The sequence below is a fragment of the Ixodes scapularis genome, unplaced genomic scaffold (assembly GCF_016920785.2).
Source record: "Ixodes scapularis isolate PalLabHiFi unplaced genomic scaffold, ASM1692078v2 PGA_scaffold7__128_contigs__length_106722199, whole genome shotgun sequence".
NCBI classification, from domain to species: domain Eukaryota; kingdom Metazoa; phylum Arthropoda; class Arachnida; order Ixodida; family Ixodidae; genus Ixodes; species Ixodes scapularis.
The window spans coordinates 57,123,366-57,150,988 of NW_024609882.1; the positions used below are offsets into that span (position 1 = coordinate 57,123,366).

General features: G+C 45.0%; 1 protein-coding gene and 1 long non-coding RNA gene across 2 annotated transcripts; one reads left to right on the forward strand and one right to left on the reverse strand.

The window, feature by feature from the left end:
• The first annotated feature begins 2,603 nt into the window (after positions 1-2,603).
• LOC120841513 lies at positions 2,604-17,517 on the forward strand. The gene is made up of 4 exons (XR_005715766.3): positions 2,604-2,762; positions 3,108-3,235; positions 4,514-4,615; positions 17,447-17,517. It is a non-coding gene; the product is annotated as an uncharacterized LOC120841513 (long non-coding RNA).
• Positions 17,518-23,937: 6,420 nt separating this feature from the next.
• On the reverse strand, positions 23,938-27,493 carry LOC120841441. Its single transcript, XM_040212334.2, has 2 exons — positions 26,842-27,493; positions 23,938-24,182 (listed from the first exon to the last, which is right to left on the reverse strand). The coding sequence occupies exons 1-2, from the start codon at positions 27,295-27,297 to the stop codon at positions 23,976-23,978; spliced, it is 663 nt and encodes a 220-aa protein (XP_040068268.1). The 5' UTR covers positions 27,298-27,493; the 3' UTR covers positions 23,938-23,975.
• Between the last annotated feature and the right edge of the window lie 130 nt (positions 27,494-27,623).

Here is a 27,623-nt window from a genome sequence, read left to right on the forward strand (position 1 = left end):
CCTAATGTGACGAAATGTGACGCATCACCACATCACACAGAGGCTGGTCAAGGATACACGAAGATACCAAACTTATAATAGTTCAATGTTGATTCTCTTGTTCAAACATTTTTATTTTTTTACAAACAGAAAGACCGCTCTAATGCTTGTGACGGGCGTGTTTGAAACAAATGTTCAAAATGTACCCTGGAAAGATTGCAGAAAATTAAAAAAATATCTGTCCAAAAGGTTTATGATAAAATTGAATTCATTTGTGTGTATGGCATTTCCTTGCTTCCAATATTCACGAGCTAGCATGCACCCTCATCATAGCTTTTAGGTTAAGGTCATTCGAATGTCCAGCTTTTGGAACGCATGCTAAAGATAACAAGAGGGTGAAGTCATGGGGTGTTATTGTGTTATCAAAGGTGGAAAACTCGCGCTGGTGACGCGACGACCCAAAGACCTCCCGAACATGTATAGGATGGCATGAGAGTCGTAGCCTGTAAATTAATTTGGAACATGTAGCTAGCTAAAATTATCACCAAAAGTGTATTTTAGTTGTGTGCTCTATTGCGTTATTTTCGAAGCGTAGCTCTGTTTCTGTGAAAAATACGAACATGATTACCCTACGGCCAGGTCGCAGAGAGCTCTTGGGGTCGACCGACTGCTCTATCCGACCCGAGCTTGCTGCAAAATGATTTCTACTATTTAAAATAGAAGCGAGGACTAATTTCACGACGGACTCAGGTCAAATCGAGCGACTGGGTGGTTCTTACTCTCGCCCTGTCTAGGTTGTCTGCGCCAGTGCTTGCCATAGAGATTTAGAGAAATCTTGGAGCGTGCAGTATAAGATACACCCTGGTTGAAAATTTGAAATAGTTACATGCAGAAGCTCATATTTCAGTCCAATTTACAGCTCAGGACTCTATTCGGAAAAATTAAAAGTGGCGGCTCATTGCAGCACACTGCAAGTGAGACGACTGGCGGTAGCCATTGTCTCATAGACAGAGGAGGGGAAAAGGGAGACGGTTGAGGGGGAAGGTGAGCGATGAGATGGGAAGGGGAATAGAGGCAGGAAGAAGAGGTCAAGTATGAAGTTCGAAGTCTAAAAACACATGCTCACACAAGGAAGAGAGGAGACAAAAGGAAAAGGGGAATGAGGATGAGAGGCTGAGGGAGCATGAAGAGAAAGATGAAGAGAAGTGGGGCAGGGAGGAGCAAGATCAGAGGGAGGAGAGAGGAAAGAGGGGAGGAAGAGCACACAGAGGGAATATGAGACCAATGGGGGAGAAGGAGTGGAGGGGAATGAGGAGATGGGACGGGGTGGGGCCAGGTAAGACGTAAAACATCGCAGGTCATAGGCCTCGGTTGCATGGACACAAGATCACACCTCCCCGACCACTCAAAATGAAGAGCCATATGCAGCTGCCACCAAAAAGAAAAGGTCAAAGGCCATGAACATAGAATCACTCAAACGAGAGAGAAGGGGGAAGAGGGGAGGAAAGATGAGTAGGATGGGTAGCAGGAAGAGGAAGGTGGACAAGAGAGTAGAGGAAGAGGGGAGGGAGGAATAAGGAGACCGAGGAGATAGAAGGGGAGAGGGCGAGGAGGAGCAGTCAAGGGTCCGAAGTCGAGATCAAAGGTCAAAGGCAACGAACATATAATCCTATGAAGGTGGGGAAGGGGGGGCCACAAACGTTAAATCATGCGAGGAAATGAGGAGTGAAAGGTTAGAAAAGGCAACATAGGAGAGATGGGACGGGAATGGGGTGAGATTAAAGAAAAGTGAGTGAAAGGGGGGGGGGGGGGGGGGGAGGGGCAGGTAGGAAGGAGATCTAGCATCAAGGGCCACGGATACAAGGACGCACTCCGCCGACCACTCAAAATGAAGGGCCCCAAGGGGGGAGGCACTCACTTTATCAAGTGACGTGTTAGCGAATGTCCACGTTTCACCGAATGACACTTTAGCGAAAATTCGGACGCTGCGAAGCGGCGTTCTCGGGTGGGCCAAGTGGGTTCACATTTTTGTAATGAGCCGCCGCAGACTCGCCGCGCGGCGGATGGGTTAACGCGCGCCCCCGTTATTCGCTAAAACGTCGATTCGCTCAAATGCCGCTGTTCGCTAAAACGTCATTCGCTCATCTAATATGGACCCTAATTATAATGAAACGAGTATAATCGCACACACATTGTTAGCCCCCGTTCACTTCTCGCCAAACAGCCGTCGACACGAGAACATATTTGAGCTTGAGGCTTCGAAGCTCGCTCTGCGTGGATCACTCTTTGCCTACATTTGTTATCTGGACACATCACAATGGTACAGCACAGTCGCATAGCCACGGCACTACCGTTTCGATGTTAACAGTTCACTATTGTTACCGATATTACGGTCGAGGTCATCCACTGATCACTGCAAGACGTTGCAAGATCGCCATCGTCCGCCATGATTGCACACTAGTACGGCATCACGGTTATGGCTGTACGGCTTATACCAATTTCCAATTTCTCCAATCGATGTAATGTTTTATAACTCTTAAAAAAAACTTATTTTAGTACTGTCAGATAAGTTTCCACAGTTTATTCCTACTTGAAACTTCATGTTTAGTCGTTTACTCGTTTACGCACACTGTTGACAAGCCAAGACGCCAAGAGTGCAAGTAGCTCAAGCCAAGCAAGGTCGAAGCCAGGTTGACCACGTGACCGTATGTCAACGGACCGTCAAGGCCTGTTTCATCGGACCGCTCTGCCGATCTCTCGGCGTGGAGGAAACGTAAACAAAGGTATGTTTCATTTTCGTTGTTGTTACTACTTGTGCTGAACAATGGAGCGGGCGAAGCGTTCGCTATCAGAGCTATCCGATCGCCAAAAAAGACATAGAGTAGCCGAAAGTGTTCGCAAGGAACTTGAAAGTTCCTTGCGGACATTCCCTGTCCATTACTTCTGTAATGGACAGGGAATTTAAAACCTGGAAAAGCTGGGGAACTTAGAAGGAGGAATTTGCTAGACACCCTGGCTGATTTCATAGTTACCGATGTCTGCCAAGTTATGCTGAAGTAGGGCATGAAATTGTCGATATTTCACTGTGGTAGCTGACGTTGTGTTGTAATTATATACTTTTGAAACAGGAGCTGTGCGCACCTGCTTTAAACAGAAGGCAGAAAACAATGAGCCAGCCATCATCGTGCAGGAAGCCGACGCCAAATGGGCTGCTGCTGAATCGGTCAGGCATGCACCAGCTAGGACCAAGAAAATGGTAATATGATATTTCTAATTTTGCTTAAACTCCCGAAAAATACTTTTGCATCCTAAGACAAGCCCAAATTTCAAACAAAGGCATTAGTCCACTTTACATAAAGACATTTTTAAGTATTAAGAAATTTATTTAGCCAATGAAAGAACACCATGTTATGACATTGTCTGCAATGAGCTTTACATTGTAGAAAATATGAGGCTCATTGACATTGCCCCTGGGTCCGGACAGTTCATCAAACGCCGTTTCATTGAACATTGTTTCATCGAAGCTGTTTCATTGAACGCAGTTTTATCGAACGCTGTTTCATTGAACGCCATTTCATCGAAGTTGTTTCATTGAACGTAGCTTATTTGAGCAGTAGAAATATTTTTCTTTTTAGTGCCGGGAGGATAGCAGTGTTTTAATATTTATTGTAACTTATAAACTTATATATATATAAAAGGAAGGAACCTTTTTTTGTCACCTTCTATTCTTTTTTTTTTTTAGTAAATGATGACTTCTGTTAATGAGGCCAATAAGACACGGTAACACTAACGACACTTTTAAAAGCTGTGCATCAGGTGCAGTGATGAATGCACATCCGTTCAAAAGCGTATACGGTATATATCTTCATCCTTGAAGAGACCTATTCTGCTTCAAGACGAAGCCATCCTTGAGGCAGTGATCTGTCTCCGTGGCCCATGATACGGGGAAAAGAAAAGACGTGTCTCCTCTCTTTGTTAATTTATTATAATCGACAGAACCGTGGACCTGCCGAATATTCGACATACAGTAATATACTGCATGTCAAAGATCCGACAGGTCCACGGTTCTGTCGGTTACAAAAAATTGACGAAGAGGGCAGGCACGTCTTTTTTAAGAACATCTATGTTCTTAAAAAGAAAGCTATACTCTTAGGATAAAATGAAAACAAAGTTAAATCTACAAATACAAAATAAAAAAGGCGCTGCGGAAAATAGCTGTTTCCCTCTTAAGAAAGTGCCTTTCACGCAGGAATAAATAGAAGGTTGAAGTGGGAAAAAGTGAGTGGCCGAGAACAGCCGCCTACCTTGCCTGAAAAGAATAAGTCGCGTATCCACTGTCTTCTGTGGGTAGGTCACACTTTGCGGTAAAGGTCTAAACTGGATGAAAAGAATGGCTTGTGCATGCAAAGAAACTGTGGTGAAACTGCTAGGACAGATGTAGGCATTTCTTTTTTTATCTTGATGACACTCTTTGCCCTGAAATAGGCACCCATTTTCTGAATGCAACCAACTTTTTTGTGTTATTTTTTTGCAGGAGCAGTGTGCCTCTTCTCAGGAGTGACTGCGGGGCTGCCACAAGGGGAGAAGGCAAGCATGTTTCTGATTACAAGGATGGACAGTTGGGCTGGGCTAGTTGGTAAGAATTCATGTTGAGAAACGGTGCGAAAACCAGACAAAGGAAAAAGAACACACAGTACCTTGTCCTGTGTGTTTTCTTATCCGTGCATTTTGCGCTGTTTTTCAGCATGTTTCTGCCTTGATTTTTCTGTTAGTTTTAAATGTTAGTAGTTGGTTACTTTGATCCCAGTTGGAAGCATGGAATTGGTTAACCGTGCTAAATGCATAGAATTGAAAAAAAAAAAAATTCATGCTTTCTAAATCATTTAAAATGCTTTTTTTCCTAATGATTTCTTTCTCTTTTTTTACAGCCATCCCATGAGTAGAGTCCCTGTTGTTTGAATTTTTTATGTCAATTTGTAATATGCATATGTTACCTTTAATTTCTATTCATGCATACATTTTAGCCCCAGCTAGTGGTTTCTTTTATTTAAAGGAGCTGTGCAACGATTTTAACGTTGAAGGAATTGGCATTTTCTGCTTTTGATATTGTTCACTGTGTCACAAATGGCAGAAAACACACCTCTTTTCATCGCAATGTTGCGATTCCGCCGCGTAATAGCGAGGCAAAACTTGGAATATTTCCCGACCTGCAGCCACGAGCGGCGGCCATGAGAAACAAGCGGCGTGACGTCACTTGGGTCGTTGTAACAAAGATAGCAAGTTGTGCGAATACCTGCTCGATAAAAGGTAACTCTTTTTACAAATCTTGTCGTTCCAACATATATATAAATGCGTCAACACCCTGGTATCATCGACAAAACTTTTATTATACGGAGTTTTAGTGGCGCCATCTATCCTAGGTCCACAAAACCGCGAACAGCCGCCAGAAGCCGGAGGGGGAGGGGGACAGCGCCACACTGGCAAGGACAGGTGGTCACGCGGTCGGCAGCGGATGAGTTCTCGCTGCTCGCTGATGGCTCTAAAGAGAGAACTTTTCCGGAACTCCGCGCCTACTCTAGTGACGTCACTGTGCACGTGACCCGGAAGACGATGCACGAGTTGAGAGGCGGCAAAAACCTGGATCTTTTTCATTTTTTTAAGTAAAAACTAGGGTATCCAGGCAAAATCTGTTTTCTGTAGTTCACTGCAGAAGTGTCAGGCATCAACTTCCACAATTATTTAAGCAAAGCCCTGAAATTGTTGCACAGCTCCTTTAATTTATGTACACATTAGTGTGATATTTTTAGAAGATTTAAAATTTATGTTCTTTTTCTAGTCATTTTTGGTTTATTGCCTCCGTTATTTATTTATATGTCCTAGCCCAAGATCGGGTGTAATTTGAGATATATTTAGAATTTTATTTTAGGCTACTTGCTTTATGTTGCTGGGAGTTTTATTATTTTACATTTTTATTTTTATGCAGATCAGCCTTGTAATTTAGTGTGTTCTTTACAATTTTGTAGATCTAATAGCTTGTAAGAAACAGAAGAATTCTCTGGTACTTGTAATGTTGGTTTCGTTTTTGGAATAAATTTATTCCAATAACTTCTTGTTTTCTTCCGGAGTCCTGCTTCTAGGATTTCAAAATGCTGATTCATTAATGGCCTGTAATGCACATCCATTTACTCATATCAGGCACCAGCTCAAAAAATGACTTCATGACAACCATAAATGCAGTTTCCTGGCAGCGCTTGTCAATGTATTTTCGGATAACATTGTTCAGTAATGTCCAAGTAACACATGCAGTAATATCTGGCCAGTGCCAGCATATTGTAAAAACGTTTACTGAAAGTTGACAGAATAAAAGCACTGAGGAAAAACAGATGACCGCTCTTTCATTTAGTTACGACGCTCGTTTTTTGGAAGCAAAGACTCGCGCACAGGTCAAGATTAACTGCAAAAGGAAGGCTTGATCAAAGGAACTTTAGGGAGATAAGGGATGAGTCAGTAACACTCCACCTTGGGTATCTAGTTGATCTCGACCTGTATGCGACTCTTTGCTCCTCAAAAAATAAATGTTGTTGCGAAATAAAAGAGTGGTCGTTTGTGTATGTTCTTCACATTTTTATTCCTTCACTTTTAAGTAAGCCGTAATGTCAGTGCAACATTTTGGTGTAACATTACTGGATGGTAGAATTCGTGGCCATTAACAACAACTAGCAACGTTAGCGACGACGTCCGAGTAACATCACTGATCTAGCATCCAGGTAACATAGAGAGCTATGTTACTGCAACATTTTGATGTGACGTTACTGGAAGGTAGAACTGGTGGCCATTAGCAACGTTTGGCAACGTTATCTAACAACGTTCCAGTAACATTATTTGGGTAATGTCCAGGTAACGTATGCAGTTACGTTACTGTAACATTGTGGTGTAACGTTACTGGAAAGTAGAATCCGCGGTCGTTAGCAGCGTTCGGCAACGTTACCTGACAACATTCCAGTAACGTTGTAGCCACATTTTGTGCTACTTGGGCAAGTGCTTTTGTGAGACTGAGTAAATTGTATGTATGCTTTCTTTGTGAATAAACTTATTATTATTATTATTAACCCCAAAACACCACTCATACAGCGATATCTCGAACGGATCGAGCGATATTTGAGGGAAGTATCGCTCGATGTACCGCTCGTCGAAGTGAAAAGCGCACACCCCGGAGTTTTCCTGAAGATGCGTGTCTCCCCTCGGAATATTCCTGTCCCAGTGAGAGAAGAGAACTGAGTCCTTCGGTACGGCGAATAACGTGTGTTTTTCTTTTGCAGACCTGTAGCCTGTCGTGCATCCTGGAACGAAGGCAGTGCTTCGCTCGCTGCGTTTTCTTTACGCCGGAGGTTGACGGGGCAACGTCCATAGTCTCCACGTGTCACCTGACGGACGGGCATGTAGGAACGGTTGAAATAAATTCACACAAGCGCTGAAGAACAGATGAAAGCGGGCGTGAATTTGCCGCTACCCGCCTTGCCGCACGCAAATCCCTGCGCCAGCCGCGCGCGCCTAGCATACACGCTGAGTAGAGCGCCCCTGACGATGATTTTCCAAACCGGCCGCGGCGATGCATGGGAGAGCCGGCGCGCTCGACCAGCTCGACACACCTAGAGCACTATATACACTCCGTGCGACGCGACTGGCGCGCCTCCGCGCGGCCGGTACCGAAGGTAGGCAGTGAGAACCCCAGAGAAAACGAAACCGAAACCACGCCGCATACGTTGGTACGCATTGAAGTCGGAGTGGTGCGGTTGCGCTGGGTTCACAGCATGAAGTGCTGCCTGTGCTGCGTCATTAAGTGCTTCAATAGTTATGTGTCGTGTCTCGTGGAGACAAAGTTTCACAGTTTTTCACCTCGCCGATGTTTTGTGGGACAGCGACAACGATGGAGCCGTGCCGTACGACGCGAGAAATTTGGTCTCCCGATCATGTCTGCCACTGTGTCGGCACGGCTGACATATTCTACACTGCCGCTTTGCGCTCTGCGTTTGTTTTCGTACCAGTAACGCCTACATGTGTCAGCGCCGATGGGACGAACTGAAATGTCATCCCACACTCGCGGGTATGCAGTGCCAATTTCGTTGGAAGAATGCCCTCCAAAGAAGTTTCGTCTTCATCGTACGTGTCGATGATATTTCCGGACAAGTATGGCACACAATCTGTACTTTATGAAGAAAGATTCGAACGGTAAAAAAAGTGACAAATATAAATCTAAAGAAAACAACAATGAAACTCGGAATCACTGGAGAATCGACGTTTGAGTATGGAAGTTTATGTGGTGCGCTTTCTTTCTTGATCAGCCTCCTTTTGAATGTGGAAACGCTGACAAGCCGAGTTCTGTAGAAAACATTTTTTTCTCGGCTTTAGAGCCACCTATCGCAAAGTGGTTCGAACTGGAAGTACCCTCCACTGGTCCCTTCCTACCTGTAAAGTGTGCACCTCCCACGATGACTTGCCTTAGACGGTCAAAGCCAGTTCCCATTTAGTTACGCCGCCCAGACTAAATTTCCACCTGGTTTCGCTATGCCAACTCTTTTTGTTATAATAATTGTTGTGCCAAGTGACGGTCATGTCAAAGTACCTGTGCGCCGAAAATCAGCACCTCGCACAACAGGTTATTACACAACAGCTGACCGCAAAAGCCCTTGGCGGCCAAACCGTGTGTTGGCCGACAACTTTGTTTTCTCGGCTTTAGAACCACCTTTTGTAAGGTTGTTTCAATAGGGAGTACAATCCACTAGTCCCTTTCTACCTGTAAAGTCTCCACCTCCCCTGACCAGTGGTATTTTCTTGACAGCCTTTTCATGGTCAAAACCGGTTCCGATTGAGTTACGCCGCCCAAACCAAATTTTCACCTGGTTTCCCTAAGCCACCGTTTTTTGTATAATAAGTGCTGTTTCATGTTACTGTCAAGTCCAAGCACCTGTGTGCCCAAACCTGCACTTTGCACAGCCCGCTATAACACAACATATTGGGTCCAATATTGGATATCCCGTACAGCTTGATTTCTTTATTCGTTAGAAACATAACTTTCACACCTGCGCTGTCTTAAAGAAACTTGGCACTCTTCGTGCACAAACTTAGTGAACATCTCACTCGCCTCCAAATATCATCGTTCCAACAGTCCTACGTTTACAGCGACGAGCGAAATAAATTTCCCACTCAGAGCAATTATGGTGGCGGCCGTCTTGTTTTTCGGAAAATTGCTCCAACTCCTTTTTCGCCACAACTAGAGAAATTACCCCTAATAACGGCTCAAACTCAATATATAAGAAATAGAGAACAGCTAGATGCCCTTCTTATGTCTGCCCCAGCACTCATGCAACGTCACCCTCAACGTATCGGCTCAAAAAGCAAAAGTTTCATCCGTGCGCGCTTCCGCCGCCACAGCTTGGAATGCGAAAAGGCCCCGCAGGCTGCTGAACGCGCCTCACAGTCGAACGCCACCTCCTCCGCTAGCGGCGCTGCGCGCGTTTTTCAAAGCGCCCCCTATACACCTTTCCAAAAAACACTCGACCCCAGGGGCAACAAGTCGTTTGTGAGCCCAATCACTGAGTTTGAGGCTAGACTCTCACCGGCGTCCCTCCTAACCCTAACCGAGTGGACTGTGATTTCAATAGGCGCAGCCTGCGTAGGTGCAGTTTCAAACGCTGCTGGCGGCTAAATTCTCGTCTTTTCCCGCTATATTTTGTGTTTCATGGTACATGTATTTTCCCGAGGACATTGAGAAAGCATTGTGCCACATTTAAAAAAACAAAAAAAGTAAAAAAAAAAAAAAAAATCTTAACTATTTTTGTTGGGTACACGCGCGACAGAACGAATGCGACTGGAATGAATAGTTCTAGTTATTTGTTTTTTTCTTGCGATAAGTTTTGACGGCACCGCAGGATTCGCCGCATGTGAAACAACAAAGCGCTTTGCTGTCAAAAATAAATTGCAACAGAAGAGGGCCGAAAGGCATGCATTTTTCACGCTCACAAATAACGTGTTTACCGATGGACAGGACACGGACATACAATTGAGGAAGTGTTAACATTCGTACGTACCACACGATGCAGCATTATCCGAAACGAATTTATTTGAGAAAGATCTCAAATAACACAGTCACAGTCGACGACAGTCACATCTTGACGATCGGACGGAATCCGGGATGACTTCGTTTTGGGGCACGTCTTGGGGAGAGCTTCCTTTTTTCACAACCGCACCAAGGCAAAGAAACAAACGTGACTGACCCGTTTCTCACCCCAACCCGGACAACGGTTTTTGGAGATGGCTGAGGATTTTACGCGGATTATCTCTGGGAGGGGGGAGAACAATGTTCGCAAAATCGCGTCGAGGGTCGTGCGACGTCCTTCACGTCTTTCGTTTTCCGTGAATGTCGAGCAGAAAAGCTTGAATGGCAGGCACTTACCAGCCTTATTTCTCACAATGGAAGATAACACAAAAAGGGTACGCAGCACGCATAAAAAAAATTAAGTGGAAACTTTGAAGAGGGGCGAGAAAACGTCGAATGCAAAACCGCAAAAACGTAGGTAGAGAACCGCGCTGAGCGGGTCTTCACAGTCCCAGAGAGTGGCAGAAAATTTCTAGCTGATAGAGGGCGCGAGAGTCGCACCAGCCGCATCAGCATCAGCAACATGGCGGCGGCCTAGGAGCGGTTTTTGGAAAGGTGTATAGTTCCCGCACGGAGTGTATAGCTCACTGATCTCTATAGCTCCTTCGGAGCAGCAGAGTAGCGCAATCTAGAACGCCGCCTCTCGGCGACTAGCGGCGAACGCCCGGAGGTTCCAACTGCGGTCAGAAATGCATGGAGAACGTGAGAAAATCGTTGTTTCTCCAGTATTGTGGGAATGTACGAAATCGCAATTATTTTTGACATAATAATGGAACATTTTAGAATAATTTGCGCTAAGTTTTGTGCCCCGCAAGGACCTGACTTTTTTAAAAAAATTGCCTGAGCGGCATCATGCAGCAGACGACACGGCGACGTCACACCATTCACGTGACCCGCTCCGGCCAACCCGAAAAGCCCATCTCCGCTGCGAGCAAAAATCGTCTGCTTCAAACGCCATTGCCTTGGAAATTGCCTTCTCAAAATTTGCACACGCATCCGATATTGTTAAAACTTTGATAAAGTGTTTAGTGCTTTACTAACTTCACGACAGACTATTTTTGAAAAGTGTGAACTCGCCGTTTCTTTTTTAATCAACCGTGTTATGTCGATCTCCATGTATTCTCCCATAGGGCGGGCCGCCTCCTGGAACCCTGTGTACCACGTGACTCGCGCCGAGCCGCTCTGTCGGCCATGTTGTCGGCAAAACACGGGGTTCAAAGGATTGCGCTACTCTGCTCCGTAGGAGCTATATAGTGCTCTAGACACACCCAACTCTCTAGCCACCCTAATATTGGCGACGTGCGCGACCGAAAGCGTCGCTGTGGTCGGCCTTCCACGATTGGTCCAAAAGCTGACTATGACGTCGGAAAGGGTATACCATTGCCGGAAATAAGAGGAATGAAAGAACTTTAATTTCTACGGTGTTGGCAGTGTTGCTTTGAGCGCGCAATGATTTCAGGCTTCCACCATGCTATTTACAAACACCATCGAACTTGTTGTTCGCAAGGTAATGACGTCACAAGGGGGAACCATAGGAGGGCGCCACCAAAACATCTCGCCGCTAATGGACCTTTTCCATATACCGACGGCACCAGGCGGTGGCTGCGCGAACTAAAAAATCGAGGAAGTGACCTGCGCTACCAATCAATAATGGGAGCTACGTTACCAGTTGCTTCGCTCTCTGAGCAGCGTCGCGTGCCCAATGCAATGAGGTAGGCCTAACGCGACTTTAAAGAAGGAAATCCGTAGCGTCCACCCAAACGTCGTGTTTTTCTTTCCGTCCACTTTCTTTTTTTGTGTAACACAATTATATATATGCTGCAATTACGTGTTCTACTCGTCGATTTACAGCCTTATTCCGAATTTCCTCGATTTTTTCGTGCCGACTTCCACCGCTTGGCATCGGGCGCTCGCGCGTGCGCAGAACGCTTCTCGGAAAAGGTCCATTGGTAAGGACTAGTGATGGGCCGAACTTTTGCCGAATCGAAAGTTCGGTGCCGAATCTTGGGATTCGGCAAAGCCGAACTTTTGCCGAACTTTTCTAAAGATTCGGCAAATATACATTGTTATCAGACTCGTTGATATTTCGTTTTTTTCTGGCAAATAAAAGGTTTTATATTTTTTTTTCTTAACTTAAATGTAACATGTTTACTAAATAAGGTGATTATCTGCAAGATAATTGTGTCGGTGTCGTTTTTGTGTGTTTATTGGCAATTTTAGAGACTCCTTGCAGAAGTGGCATGCCAACGAGGGTGGGTAGAAGCGAGCGTGGCGCAGTCACGGGTGACGGATCACGCTACGAGAGTTTCGGTTTTGAGGCATCATCAGCGCAAGCCTGCATGTGTGTGTACATTGCTAAAATGAAGGCAATAAACGCTGCGTTCTTGCTTTCTCTGTGAGTCGACGTTTTGTGCGCGAAAACAAATGCAACGGTTGTTGAGCCTTCACCAGATGAGAGAATAATAATATTGTAAATATGCATGTTCTCCGATTTGAGTTACTTGACGTCAGCTTTGCATGAAAGTGTGCATCCCATATACGCAACGTTTCATTTTTAACCTTTAAAATGGCTGTTTCTGGTGTTAGGACACACACGAACGTTTCGGAAGATAGCAACGTCGAGCATTATAGTTCTGTGTTTAGTTTTATGCAGATCCATGAAAATCGCGAAATATTGTTCTTTCCTAACGTTTCGCTTTTATCCTGTTTAGCGTTGTATTCCTGAAGGAATAAGTGCACCACTAAGGAGGCGTCAAGCTGTTGGTGGGTCACTGAAAATAAGAATAAACAAACAAACAAACAAACACTAATTGAAGAAGCAATATTTTGTTTTCGCACAAACGACACTTCTGAGCCGAAAACAGAATTCAATGTTTCAGAATGCACCGCATCATTTGTCACTTGCGCAGTGGACAGCGTAAATTACTGGTCAATCTTCTACCAAGCCCTTCAGGACGACCTCGACCAGTGCTTTCGCTGGTCGGCCGAAAACAAATTACCCTTTAACTGCTCTAAAAGTGTTGCAATGACATTCACTGTCTCTTCCAAAACTTCGAAAACTACAAGCCAAGCCTCAAACTTAACCCTGGGTGGCTCACTACTAAGGCATGTGCCCTCCACAACCCTCCTTGGTGTTGTCCTGGACAGCCGCCTCAACTTTGCCCCCCAGGTCCACAGCGCCACATCGAAAGCAAGACGCATGCTGGGCTTTGTCACTCGAGTCACACGAGGAATGACACCTAACACCTTCCGCCATCTTTACACTGCGCTGGTGCTACCCCACCTAGAGTATTGCTCTGCGGTGTGGTACCCCCAGCAAAAATGTCTCCAAACTACACTACGAGGCGTGCAACGGCGTGCCGCCTACACTTACTATCGCCGCAGTGTTTCCCTACCGTCAGTCCCACTCTCCTACAGAGAAGTACCCTCTAGTGACCTCCTGAAGATTGCTGCCTGGAGGAGCCTGCACCAGCGACAGCAAGTAGCATCTGTCCGGCTGTTCTGCAGGATCATGGGACCAAACCAACAGGAACTTTATGATGCCCCCAGGGTGAACAGAAGAACGGGTAGAGTCCAGCCCATGATGTCCCGAACATTACGGCATGGGGAGTCCTGCCTGCTGAGGGCAGCTACGCTTTGGAGGGGGCTCCCCCCAAACCTCACCGAACACATTCCCTCTGATCCCCAAGAGGCAAAAGAAGTAGCTGAGACGCTCTTCCGTGACCCCTCTAACGGTGTTTGAAACTTTTCCCCCTTGACTTCTAACTTAATTACTTAGTTCTTTTATTTATTTACTTCACCATTCTGTACAACCTATACATGTTATAAGAGTGCACAAATCAATCTGTAAGCACACTAGTTTTTTTTTTTTTTGCTTTTGTACAAATGTATATTATATATATTCTGTGAGTGCATAGGTCGGTGTTGTGGGCACAATAGTGCATGGGCATCAGCCTTCCCCCAACACCAGCACGCCTGTACACTTCTACTTGTCATGTGCAATAAATAATATCAATATCAATATCAATTCTTGAGGCAGGAAATATTGATGAGAACCACACTCGCTCACAAACTCACAGCTACCGTGTTCCCTACCCAACACCGCGCCGTAACCGCTGGTTGTACTACACTGCACGATGGTAACCGCACGACTGCACGGCGTCCATTTGCAATCCAAGGCTCTGTTGGATGCGTCGCGTTCTCGCACGTGCGCAGACATTTGCCGAATTTTTGCCGAATCTTTGCCGAACTTTCCTGCAAAAGTTCGGCATTTGCCGAACTTTGCCGAATCTGAAGTTCGAGCTGCAGATTCGGTCCATCACTTGTAAGGACTTGAAATATTGGTGTTCTGGTTTGAAATACCCAGTGTTCTGCTTCTGTTTTTTGGCCGCAGTTCCTCCGACGCCCGTCGAAGGAGTGACATCTGTGTGCAAATCACTCCTCCGACGCCGGAAGTGACGTAACGGAAGTGACGTCACCTTGTTAATTATTAATAACTAATATAAATCATTACTACATACAGAATATAATGTGCATTTGAAAATAAGTACAAATAAAAATAAACCCGTTCGATTTTAATGTAGCTTTACAGTAAAAGGTCACGTGACTAAACATTTTTGTCACAACATTTGTTTATTTACAACTTTTTAAACGCAGCCTGACAAAAGTTGTGAGTTATAAAAATAGTATTAATGCATATAAATACATTTTTATTGTCTTTGTGTCACGTGACGTTATTATCGTGGGCGTGGCTGCCGTGGCCCTAGCGCGTGCGTCGCGTGCGGTAGTGTGCTCCGAATCGGCTGTCCCTTGCATTGTACATTGCACGCTCCTCCAGCTCGGGCGCTCGTCCTGTGAAAAAAACGTCTCGCAGCTGATCTCGTGCCCGTAGCCTTCGTTACACTGCCAGCGAGCGGAACATAGCACGACGCTCAATGCTTTCTTGCATCAGCGTGACCGGCGGTAGTGACGGCCGGCCGAGTGCGCCCGCGCGCGCTTAGATGGGTGTTCGCTGTTGCAAAGACCTTATCATTGATTATCGCACCTAATGTTGGCTCAGCTGTTGGCTCGTTTTCAACGAGCCAACAGCTGAGTTACGTTAAGGTTCTCAGTTACAGGTGGTAAGTGTGCGTAACCCAGCTGCAAAAAAGGTTGAACGGATAGGAGCGACCCCCGGGACCTGCCGCGGAACCCCGGGAGGGAACGGGGGTGGGAGGGGGGTCGTTGCGGGTACGGCAGTTAGATTTGAAACTGCGTCCACTTGGATTCACTACTACTGAGATATGCCGGTTCCAGTTGGGAACCAATGGAGACCTAACTGGGAATCAACTTGATGCAAAGAATTGTAACTGCAGATTTAACTCAATTTGTAATCATGCATATTAATTTTACATATTATGCATTTGTTCTTTGTGTTTGTTTTTATATAGAACCAGATTTAGTTTTTTCTTCTGAGACTGATTTTTGTGTAGGTGTTGACACTTGCGCCTTCGATCAAACCGAGCAGTACTGAAAAGGTGTGCCCACCATATGACACACTCACGGTTAAAGCTGACCGGACCACTCGGTCACATATGTTGCCTGGCCCTGTCACTGCAGTAGAATGCGTAGAGTGTTATCAGAGCAGAATGTGATACATGGTAATAAAACCCGAGACCCAGGAACACAGAAGGGGACGAATGTACGAATGTGATACTCGACTCATTCAGTGAGCGCGTCGCCCTCACCGTCCTGCAACTCTATTAAATAGCAGCGTATACTCTCTGTTGTGTCTACAAGCTGATCCTGGCTGCTGGTAGACGAGGACGAAGAGGAAGGGGGATACGAACGGAGCACGAGATGGAGCAGCTGGTTTTTCTGTACTGTCTGACATAGGCGTTCGTATTAAAAACACAATTGGTGCAGTCGACAGGACTCTAGGACTCCTCCTAGAGTCTGAACTTTCCCTAGAATTCGCTTTTGCCATCGCCTCTCAAGTTGAGCAAGCGATGAAGGAGGCCAAGCTCTTGACGGAAGAGGGATCCAGTTCACAAGTGGCAAAAATAAAAGCCAAAAATTCGAGGGCAAGTCCCAGCAAGTCGTCCGGCACTTGTTACAGATGTGGATCACCGCACCACATGGCGGACCATCCTAAGTGCTGGCAAAGAATGAAGCTTGCAGAAAATGCAACAAGAAGGGACACTTCGCCTCCGTTTGCAAGCAGGGAGTTTCACAAGCAAAATCCCATGTACGAAGAGTGGAACAAGCGCACGACCAAGTCCAGGTGCTAACTACCAGCTTTACCAAACAATCGGTTACGTGCGAGATACATCTGGCACATGTTCCCACCAAACGTTTAGTCGACACGAGTTCATCCGTTTCAATCCTGCCAAAAGACGTCTACCGAAGACACTTCCACTCTTACAAGTTGGAATGTTTGAGTACAACACTTCTGGACTACTCCGGAAAAGACATTCCCGTTCTGGGGAAATTCGACGCACCGGTGCAGTTTGCTCAAAGACGCAGCACCTGCACATTTCACGTCGTATGAACAGGCGTGGCTGTCATGGGCCTAAACGCCTTTTGTGCATTGGACATCCAACTAAACTTTGCTCCTCCCACCGGAGGACAGGCGGCAACGGTCTCCGCGAGAAACCCTCCAGAGATCACACAAGACTTCCCCCATCTGTTCTCCGAGGGATTAGGTCATGCGAAAGGATTTGTACATAAGGTAAAGACAAAAGATTCCGTCGCTCCTTTCCAACAAAAGCTACCAAGACTACCTTTCGCAGTGCGGGAGAAAGTTTCTGAGGAACTGGTGAAGCTGGGACACTCCGGGGTTATCGAGCGCATCGATGCTTCGGAGTGGGTGTCTCCCATCGTAGTGGCCCGCAAAAAGAATGGGCAGGTCCGGCTCTGTGTAGGCCTATGCAAGCCGAACACTGCAATAGTTTTGGATTCCCACCCTCTACCGTGCCCCGACAAACTTTTTCATCAGCTTTCCGGTGCCCACATCTTCAGCAAGCTAGACCTCTCATTGGCATATCACCAGTTGGACCTGGCAGAGGAAAGCAGAGACCTAACGGCATTTGTGGCACATGAATGTCTCTTCAGGTTCACCAGAGTATGTTTCGGGCTGGCATCCGCCGCCCCTGCCTTTCAAAAATGATGGACTACATACTCTGAGGTACTCCAGGTACCATCGTCTACCTGGATGATGTACTTATTTTCGGGCGCACAAGAGAAGAGCATGATGCCCGCCTGAGGCAAGTTCTTTCACGCCTTCAAGATGCAGGCTTGAAACTAAACTAGCACAAATGTTTTTTTTTGCAGTCCAGCAGCTTCAATTCCTAGGACACGAGCTGACACCGCAGGGAATCAAGCAATGCGAAGATAATGTTGAGGCTATCATGCAGGCTTCACCCCCCACAAACATAACATCACTACGATCATTACTCGGCCTGCTCGCATATTACGTCAAGTTTGTACCAAACTTTGCGACCATCGTGGAGCCTCTGCACGTGCTCCTGCGGAAGGATGTTCCCTTTTAATGGAAAAAGGCACAAAAAGAGGCATTCACTGCTGTGAAGGATCTGATACGAAACAGCGATCCACTGACTTTGACGTGGTGCTGCCCACCGTCGTCACAACGGATGCATCTAATTACGGATTAAGCGTAATTCTGCAGCAAGTACATCCGGAAGGAATTCGAACGGTGTCGTTCGCATCGTGAAAACTTTCAAGCGTCGAACGCAACTACTCTGCAGGGGAGAAAGAGGCATTGGCGTGCCTTTGGGCCTGCGAGAAATGGCGCTTTTTTCTCTTCGGGCGCCATTTCACGCTCAAGACAGATCATCAGGCTCTCGTTACTTTGCTTTCTACACGAGGATCCGGTCGACAACCAATGAGGATAACCAGGTGGGCTATGAGACTCCTCAGGTACGACTACGAGGTACATTACCAGAAAGGAAACAAGAGTGTCGTAGCAGACGCACTGTCACGCCTGCCTACTCCGAATCCTTCGGATTGCAGCAAGTTTAGTGACGACAAGGAAGAATTCACTTGCCGGTATGCAATCTATGCACAATCGATCAAGAAGAAATCAAGAAAGAAACCAGGCAAGACCCTAATTTGCCTCGAGTAATCCAGTGTATCTGCACTGAATGGGGTCACGAGGAACAATGTGATAAAGTACTATCTACATACTACAAGTTGCGAGAAGAGCTTTCCTCCGTGGATGACTTACTACTACGTGGTGAAGTGTTGGTTCCACCTATTTGGCTACGGCATAGACTCATTGATCTAGCTCATGAGTCACGCCCTGGAATTGTGCGGACAAAGCAGCGTCTACACCAGCACTTCTGTTGGCCCAGAGTCGACATCGAGGTCGACACCTAAATTAGAGACTGCAACACCTGTCAGACGAACGACAAGACAGCTGTGACGGCAGCGGCACCCCTACAACCAGTTCCATTCCTATCGGGTGCATGGAAACAAATAGGAATAGACATTGTCGGACCTTTTTACAAACTTCCATCGCAATTCAGATTTGCAGTCGCCCTAGTCGACTACTTCAGTAAGTGGCCAGAGGTAGCTCTTTGTAACCAAGTTACTGCTGAAGCTGTATGTGAATTCCTCATTAGAATCTTCAACCGAGAATGGTATCCGAAGGTGATTGTTTCTGATCATGGCCCATAGTTTGAATTCCGCATATTCCAGGAGTTCCTGAAGTCCAGAGGGATTTACCACCATCGGTCTCCGACATACCATCCACAAGCCAATGGTCAGGTTGAGCGCTTCAACCGAGTGCTTAAGCAGTACGTCCAAACTATCCTGCAGGAACAAACCAACGTTCGTACAGGCCTTGGGTTTCCGGGTGTCTACCGAAGTACACCACATGCAGCGACGAAGCTCTCCCCCGCTGAGCTCATCCACGGACGCAAAAATGCGTACCCGTATGGACATCGTGGGCTTCCCAAGTTTTGACGAGCCCGTTCACATCGAGATGCAGCAACTCCGCCAATGCATTGCTGATTACCAGAAGCACAGCAAGCAATACACAGATGATAGGCAAAGAGCCAAACCATTTACAGCGGGTGTAGGAGATTATGTCTGAGATGATGACTGAAGGGAACACCATCATTTGACCCCTCTGAAAGAATTCATGAAGCTGTGGGGCCAAGCACCTTCTCTGCTTATTCTTCCATCTCTTTTACTTCTATCCCCCCATATATTGGTTGATCCTTTCTTTTTACCTTCCCTCCACAATCTTTCATTTATTAATCATATTTTACACAAAGACCACCATCTCCTTCTCATTAAAATTTGCTGATGAAACCTTAAATTTTGTATGATTATTCAGAAAAAATTATGTATGAAAGGGCAAAGCCTGAGTCAGTCGAGCTGGAGTCCTATGCGAGGCTAGGGTAGCTTATGTGTCTGTGCAAGGGAATGATCGATTGAACTGGTGAGTATGGGATAGCTGGAGATGACTTCCTGAATGTAATTATTGTTTCAGAGGTTAGATGGTACTGAATTGTGGCAATTATTAATTATTAAATGAACTCTCCAAGTGTAGGAACTATTAAACAGGCAAGAAATAAAAAGAAAGCATTATTCTGGTACATCGTTACTTATGCAACTTTACATTTTAACAATTGAAGTGTTCCTCCACCACAAAGTTTTATTATTATTACTGTTTTATATTGATTTAATCATTCAAATCTATACCACCATGTGTTTTCTTTTACATACACATTGTATGCTGAGTACAGAGTTTTGGCTGAAGCTAAGACGTGTTTTGTACACCATTTATTTGTACTAACCTTATAATTGGGAGGAAACATGTGCTTCATCACAATAGCAACATTGCTGAAGTAGAGGTTTCAAGGAACAAATACAATTAACTTGGAAGTCTGCTTGCCAGTGGAAGGACATTTTTCTATGACATCTGTGCAGTAAAAAGCCCACAAGCGTACTTCTAATTAAAAACGCACGCTATCCAGAATAGCGCGACCCGCAAAAGCGGTTCTTCCTACGAAAATGTGCCTTGTGGAACAGTTTGAAACTCAGAAAAGAGCTTGTACCCTGGAAGAAGGGTTTCCCCCTTCTATTTGCTGTACGGCGGGAAAGCGGCGGACCAAGTAACTCGCAAGTGCGCTTCCCCTTGCACGTATTTTCCTTGTGGGAAAGCGCAGAACCAGCAAATGTACTTGTCAGTTGCAGTAAGATGGGAAAGCAGTAGACCTAACGTTCCATAAGCGTGCTTCTCCCTGAAACACCGAGTTTTGCAGGAAAGCAAAAAACCCGCAAGTGCGCTTCACCTTACGAAGTTGTGTACTGCGGAAAAGCGACCTAGAAATACTTCTTCATTATCTACATATTTATTGCAAGAAATCCATGCGCGAATCTCATCCTCCGAAGAGCACTTATGGCAATAGGCCACATTGATTGACTGAACATGACTTTACAACTAACCAAATTACAAATTTCTCACTGGCGAAATTAAAAAAAAAAAAAAAAATCATTGATTAGATTTAAACTGTTTTCTCAAAATAATTTTTTGAGAGAAATATAATTTCTCTGAAAATAATAAATACACTAGAATATGCAAGATCAACCAGAGACATATACTTTAGTCTGTCTGCCTGATTCTATACCTCTCTCTGCTGGTATTTGAGTTTGTATGCTTGTTCACGCATGCAGTTCTTTTGTTGACTCTACCCTTTCCCTTGTTTTGCTATACCTGAAGAATGAGCTGAAAAGTAGAGAGAGCGTTCAATCCTACAATTTACTTGTGCCTCGAAGAAGTCTTATATTTGCTCGTTATCCCCATATCAATATTACTTGATAATTATTTTACATGGAATGAAAATATAAATACACCTGAAAACAATAAAATAGTTGTGGTTCCAGTGGTAAAATTAATGGTTTTTTTTTAATATATCAAAATGTTTGATTTGAAACATTGGTATTCAAATCATACTTGGGTAGTCATTTAATTACAGTAATTAAATTACTGTAATTGAATTACTTTTCTGGTAATTTGTAATTCATTACTTCCTGCTAAAGGGAGCTGCAATTGTACTTTATTTGCTTTTTAGCATCAGTAATTACAAACTTTGAGGCACAATTACAACTACTTTTGCAAGGATTTCCGGTGCCAACCGGAAATCCTTGCATCATCAACACTGATGATGACATCAGTGACGTCACTGATGACGTCACCGACATTAGCATTGTCATCATCACTGATGATGTCATCAGCAAAGTAATTTGTAATTGCAATGAATTATTTCTCAGGTAGTACTAATTGTAACTGTAGTTAAACTACTTTTGGAGCAAAGTTATTGTAATTAAATTACATTATAAAAGTAATTTACCTGTATGATTAAAGTTGTGGTCTAAATCATGATTTCGATTTAAATCAACTTGATTTTTATCCTCCACCCTGTCGATATGTGTGTCAGTGCATGACCACTGCCAATCATTTCATTTGCAGCATGCGACATTGAGCCCTCAATTCTTTATACGAGGGCAATGGGGGATGGCCAAGGGATGAAGATGGGCTGAACAATTTTTTTCCAACATTTTGTTGATATACTATTAGATAACTTTGCATGCTGCAGGTGAAATTCGGTACGGTCTGCTTTTCTGGAATCGATCGGATGGACACTGAATCTATAAGTCGATTGAATCAGGATGTCCCATGCAGGAACCAAACTGTTTAATTTTTTTATAACTTACTAATATTGTAATATTGCTGCTTTTATGCTTCAAGTGTGTAGATAAGTGGGTAGCACAAATGCTCAGAAAGAGTGGTAATGTCATGTTCTTTATATAGTTGATTATAGTGGAGACAAGAGCTTCTGGAAAAGTATTTGCGACTCTGTGTAGGTGTCAATCAGGCAAAGGCAAACGCTGCCTTGTACCGCAGAGACACAAGGAATTATCTTACACCACTTTTCTTTGCAATTAATGATTTGGCAGTGCTACAGCGATAGTAGATAATGCTGGCAAAAAAGGGCTGTCATTTGTGGCCCTCGAATTAGGAGGGTCAGCAACAGGTTTATAATAATAATCATCTTTATTTTGGGTGTCATCAGTCTTTATCTTGGATGCCCCGTGGTGCACCAAAACAAACAATAAAACCAGCAAACAAAAAATCCTAAACACACTTATAAAGTTAACAAACAAATAAATGTAAGATTATCCAAATGGCGACGGTACATTGCAGCAGATGCAGATATATAAAGGCGAGGTGGAGCGATGGCATCATATGACTGAATCCGAGAGACATGAGGTATTGCACAGTGAGCACACATAAAAGCATACGAAATGTCTGGTTACACATGAAGGAACATGAAACAGTTCTGCTCTAGTTTGCCTGTAGTTGTTTAGAAAGGCATCGGTGGACATCTTCACAGACTCCTTCTTTAAATAGGGTGGACATGCCTGCAAGAAGCAGTAACATCATTCCACATCGCATAGGCTGTAACTATTTGCTATTACCCATGTGCAATAGGTGTTCGTTGCCCGTAGTAATTACTCTGCATGTGATGTGCAGGAATTTGTGGCTCCCGTGTCGACCAAGGCAATGAATTTGTGAGCCAAATATTAATGTCTTATTATTGTCACTCCCAATAAAAGGAATTTCCTTGCATCTTGTGGAAGTGGTACCTGGGCTCCGGATCATTTGTTTCCTGCAGTATGGCACCCAGGCCCAATCCCATGCCATTCAAGAAAGAAAACCGAGACGGCACGTGCAGTTGCCTGGTAGAAAAACAGCTTTTCTACCAGGCAACTAGAACCCAGTTATCTGGTAGCTGTGATGCTTGGCCGAACAATGCAAACAAAGAAATTGTTAGCTATCTGGGCCAGCAGCCTCTGAAAAGCATTCATTTAAGGATTAACAGGAAAATAAGAATAAAGTGTTGGTTTCAAACTTTTGGACATAAAAGGAATAGAATGCTAACTCCAGACGACTACTACTTATTTCAACCAGCAACAAAATTCATCACTGTCATTGCTGGTTGAAGGAAGCAGTCCACTGTAGTTTCTTTCCATTCTTTGTGTTGGAAAGTTTTTGTATAATCTACTGATATGGCCATACATCCTTCGACAGTAAAACAAATTTTTTTGAAAATGCTGTAAACAAATGCCTTCACAGCGCACTTCCAGCTTGTCGGAGTAATGAACCACGTCTCTGCAAACTGTGGTGTTCTCAATACAATGCTAGTATCAAGCTTAATACTTTGCGACAATGCTCTCGTGTTAAGCTTTTCCTTGTTGCACCAGTACACGCGGAGAAGCACTCGTGCGCTCGCTGTAAGTTTTCCCACATCGCACCGGTGCATGTGAAAAGCACCAGCTCTTTTTTGGTAACCTTCTCCACGCTGCGGAGAAAAGCCAGTGCTCTCGCAGTTAGCTTTCTTACGTTGCTCTGGTGCACGCAGAGAAGCACCGGGCATTATTTGAGGAGTGATCAGAAAGGAAAAAAGGGGCCCATGTGCGCTAGCTATTGTTGGGGCAGGATTGATATCAAATGCAGTGTGCGGATGTAACTACTAAGGTATAAGACAAATTGGCACCCCCCCAAATGTAAGTAAACAACATCAAACTCGATTTGTAATGCAGAACAGTTTATTCACATTATAACACAAAATTCCGATTCCCTCGAAGCACTTCAGACTCGGAAAGAATCATCGGACTGTGCAGCGCCTAGTTGTTGGTTTCTTCAGAGCCCAATTACACAAGTAGCAACTTGCTCAGTTTTCATGGGGCCTTGTTTTTAGAACCTTCTTGTTACCAGATGTGAAGCCCACAAACTTTTTGCTATAATTTCCCCAGCCTCTTAGAAAGACTATGTCGTCAGATTAACAAAACTTTGCTGGAAAAGTCGGAGAATTCTGAAGAGACAACATGGCGCGGTCAATAGGGCACCCTTGATGGTCCAGCCGTCCCACGAGCGGGTCCCTGGCATTGCCTCCTTGTGGTCCTGCTGGATCTTGGCCCTGGCCATCTTCTCCAGGACGCTCCGTACTTGCTGGCCCATGAACCCAGCGAGGACCTGCACACGGTACTTGACATTAGCACCAAAGCTGATTGTCAGCTGCAGTCACCTCACTCGTTCAAATTGTTAAAGATGTTGCCTTGAAGATTTCACAGAAAAGGTGCTGCGCCTTTAGCTTTACATACAAGGCACCTATGCCAAAACGTCTAACTGGGACCGGTTGGCATCTCGACTGGTTACAACTGGAACTAACTGGTCCCAAGTTGGAATTGGCTGTTATCAATAGGAGTGCTACTGGGACTAGCTGAGGGGTCAACTGGCTTGACTATGCCCAGATGGGGAACGGGTAGGGGTAACTGGGACCAGTTAAGGAGTTAACTGGTTGGAGGGATTCCCAGGGGAAGTTTCAATTGTTTTCCCATTCCCTGTTAGGGTTCACATGCCATGTCCATTTCGACAAGATGGGGGTGTATTGATCTTTGCTAGTGAAGGAAAAAAAAACTTAAATATATAGATTTACAGAAATGGATAAACCTTTAATTACTAGGTATACATTTATGTATTTAAAAAAATATGTCAAATTTTAATGTACATATCCTTTTATAAATTGCAATATAATTAGTGGCATAAAAAATATTTACTTAAATCAACATTTATGTACATGTATAAAAATGTATTAAACATTGAAGCAAAGACCTACTCCCTTTTTTTTTAAATCGGACCCAGCAGGCCGTTGTGACACGCATGCGGATTAGTTTTGAGCGTTGTCGACAGATGGCACATGTGACGCAGTGAAAAACCACCAATCATGATTTTTAACGATGATGAAGTTGAGAGGCTGAAGGTACAGAATATTACAGTTGAGAAAGCTAGTAAATACAAGTACCTAGGAGTATGGATATGTGATGGTGCAGAATATCTCAGTGAGCATGAAAAGTATATAATAGGTAAGGGCAACAGAAATGCAGCTGTAATGAAAAATAGAGCACTTTGAAATTACAACAGGTATGAGGTGGTGAGAGAGATTTGGAAAGGGGTCATGGTGCCTGGCTTGACTTTTGGAAATGCAGTGCTATGCGTGAAATCCGAAGTGCATGCGAGACTAGAAATAAAACAGTGCAGAGTAGGTAGGCTGGCTTTGGGGACACATTGCAAAACACCAAACCAGGCAGCTAGTACAAGGAGACATGGGATGGGCGTCATTTGAGAGCAGGGAAGCGGTGAGCAAGATAGAATTTGAGGATTGGTTGAGGCAAATGGATGGGTGGCAATGGGCACAAAAGGTTTTCAGCTATTTATACATGAGAAGCGTAGATACAAACTGGAGATTGTGCACTAGGGAGTTAGGAGGACAGTTTTTAAGGCTATAGTGGACTTAGGAAGAGCAGGTGTCAGTTAAGGCCACAGAAAGAGATTGGTGGCTAGAGAGAATGCAGACAAAGACGGCTCTGGAAAACTATAAATTAAACAAAACAGTTATTGCCAAAGAAAGCATTTACGACCATTCTAGGGGAAGCTCATTGTTGTTTGAGGCGAGGACGGGTGTACTGCAAACCAGAACACACAGAGCGAAGTACCAGGAAATGGATACAGTGTGCACTGCTTGTGGAGAGGAGGACGAGAAGGCTGAGCACTTGATACTTGATACGAAGAGAACATAGATTTAATAAAGTCATTGGGTTTTAGAAACAGCGAAGGAACAGTGGATTTCAAGACAGTAGAGATTACCAAGCAAATATTAAGTGAATGGTGGCAGAAGGCGAGAGAAAACTAGGTATTTTCTTATTAACTGATGGCAAGGGTGTTTTATAGCCTCACTTTCTTTGCAGTGCGGAGTGAATATAGCTTTCACCTTTAAATATTCTAAGCTTAAATGGTAAAACAGAATGGCTAGGTGGCGTAAGCTACCGCCCGATCCAAAGGGCTCAGCCGGATTCATCCATCCGTCCATCCAGTGGTCGGTAGAGAAGGGAAACGATCGCCAAAGTTGGTGTATTGATAAACGTGTCGTTATGAAAATGTCAAAACCATATCTGCGCTTCTTGCGACCCAACGGTAAACTTCGAGGGCAGAAAGATGCAGTTCAACGACCGGAGGGCAGCCAGGGAGAAACCAGACGGAAGAGAAAACAGCCGCGGAGAGCACAATGGTAAAAATGGCGGAAAGTCTACCCGAACTGGCAGCTGTTGTGACACAAGCAATTGGAATTGTTTGATTGTAAGGTGGGAGCGCAACAGCATCCTATCAGGACTTCACCTGCGCAACGCGGAAACACGGGTGAGCACCTTTCTTCACGCGATGGAGAGAAGCTAGGGACGTCGTCACGGATGCTGACAGACGCCAGCGGCTAATCTTTCACCTCGCACAAATACTCGCTCTGAAAGGGCGATTCAATCGTCGCAATTAGCTAACGAGGCAACTGAAGCGGTCCTTAGAGCTACGCTGTGCTTCCTTCAATCCGGAAACGTGAACGTCACCGAACTTATTTATTTTCATTCTCGGTTTTTGACAATAAAGACTGGTCAACCTTCCAAGTTGTGCCGTGTTTCGTTGCTGGAGTTGGCACCGTTCTGTCAACCAGTTGAACCCAACCAGTAATTTAGCTCGCCACGTGCGCAGGTCAATTTTCAGTTCCCCTTTTTACGGTGAGCCTTGCAATCGTAGCCGCCTTATATTCGCGCTCTTTAGTGCAGCGACATAACGCACGTGTGCATACCTTGTTGCCGATCCGGTTTGGGTGGACGCCGTCGCGGTGGATCCACTGGTGCCACTCGTCAGCTAGCCCGACAAGGAACGTGAACCCTTCCCTGCGACACAACTCTCGCAGCAGCGAGTTCACCTCTCGGTAACGGTCATTCGAAGCCTCGATCTCTGCAGCGTGACTACGCTGCCATTCCAATGAGCAGAACCTATTCTCCCGTCTCGGAAGAACGGCAGAAAAGGCGATCTGCATCATTGGATTGCGTTCACAGATCTGGGCAGCTAGACGACGATATTTGTCGATGTACACGCTGGCACTAATATGGGAATTATTAGTGCCAACGTGTAGGATGACAACATCAAAATCGGGTAGCTTCTCAGACACCTGGGAAAACAAGTGCTCGATTCTAATACCACTAAACGGCGCAACCTCAACAGCCAACCGACTATTCAATGGCAAGTACTTCACCATCGAATCGCCGGCTACCAAAACTCGAGGCACGTTGGGGGTGCGATCAAAGCTAAAATACAAAGAGTAGCACAAGATACGGAAAAATGTATTGCTAAAAAGAACAAGACAATGCTAAACAAAACGCTTCAAAGAGTGCGAAAAATCAGTCAAAATAGCTTGCGTGACCGGAGCCGACAGCAGCGCGGCCAGGACCCGACCACAGGAGACTACAGCGGCAGACGCACATGGTCGGCCACGTGTCATAATAAAGGCAACATCCGGGGCCGGGGATGATACGTTACTTCCGGCGTCGAAGGAGTGATTTCCACACGGCCGTCTTTCCTCCG

What these genes read in the sequence shown, in the direction of transcription:
- LOC120841441 (XM_040212334.2), bottom strand. Translation starts at nt 27,297, where the DNA reads ATGGTGAAGTACTTGCCATTGAATAGTCGGTTGGCTGTTGAGGTTGCG. An exon ending in CAAACCGGATCGGCAACAAG is followed by an intron (nt 24,183 to 26,841) that starts GTATGCACACGT and finishes TACCGTGTGCAG; the next exon opens with GTCCTCGCTGGGTTCATGGG.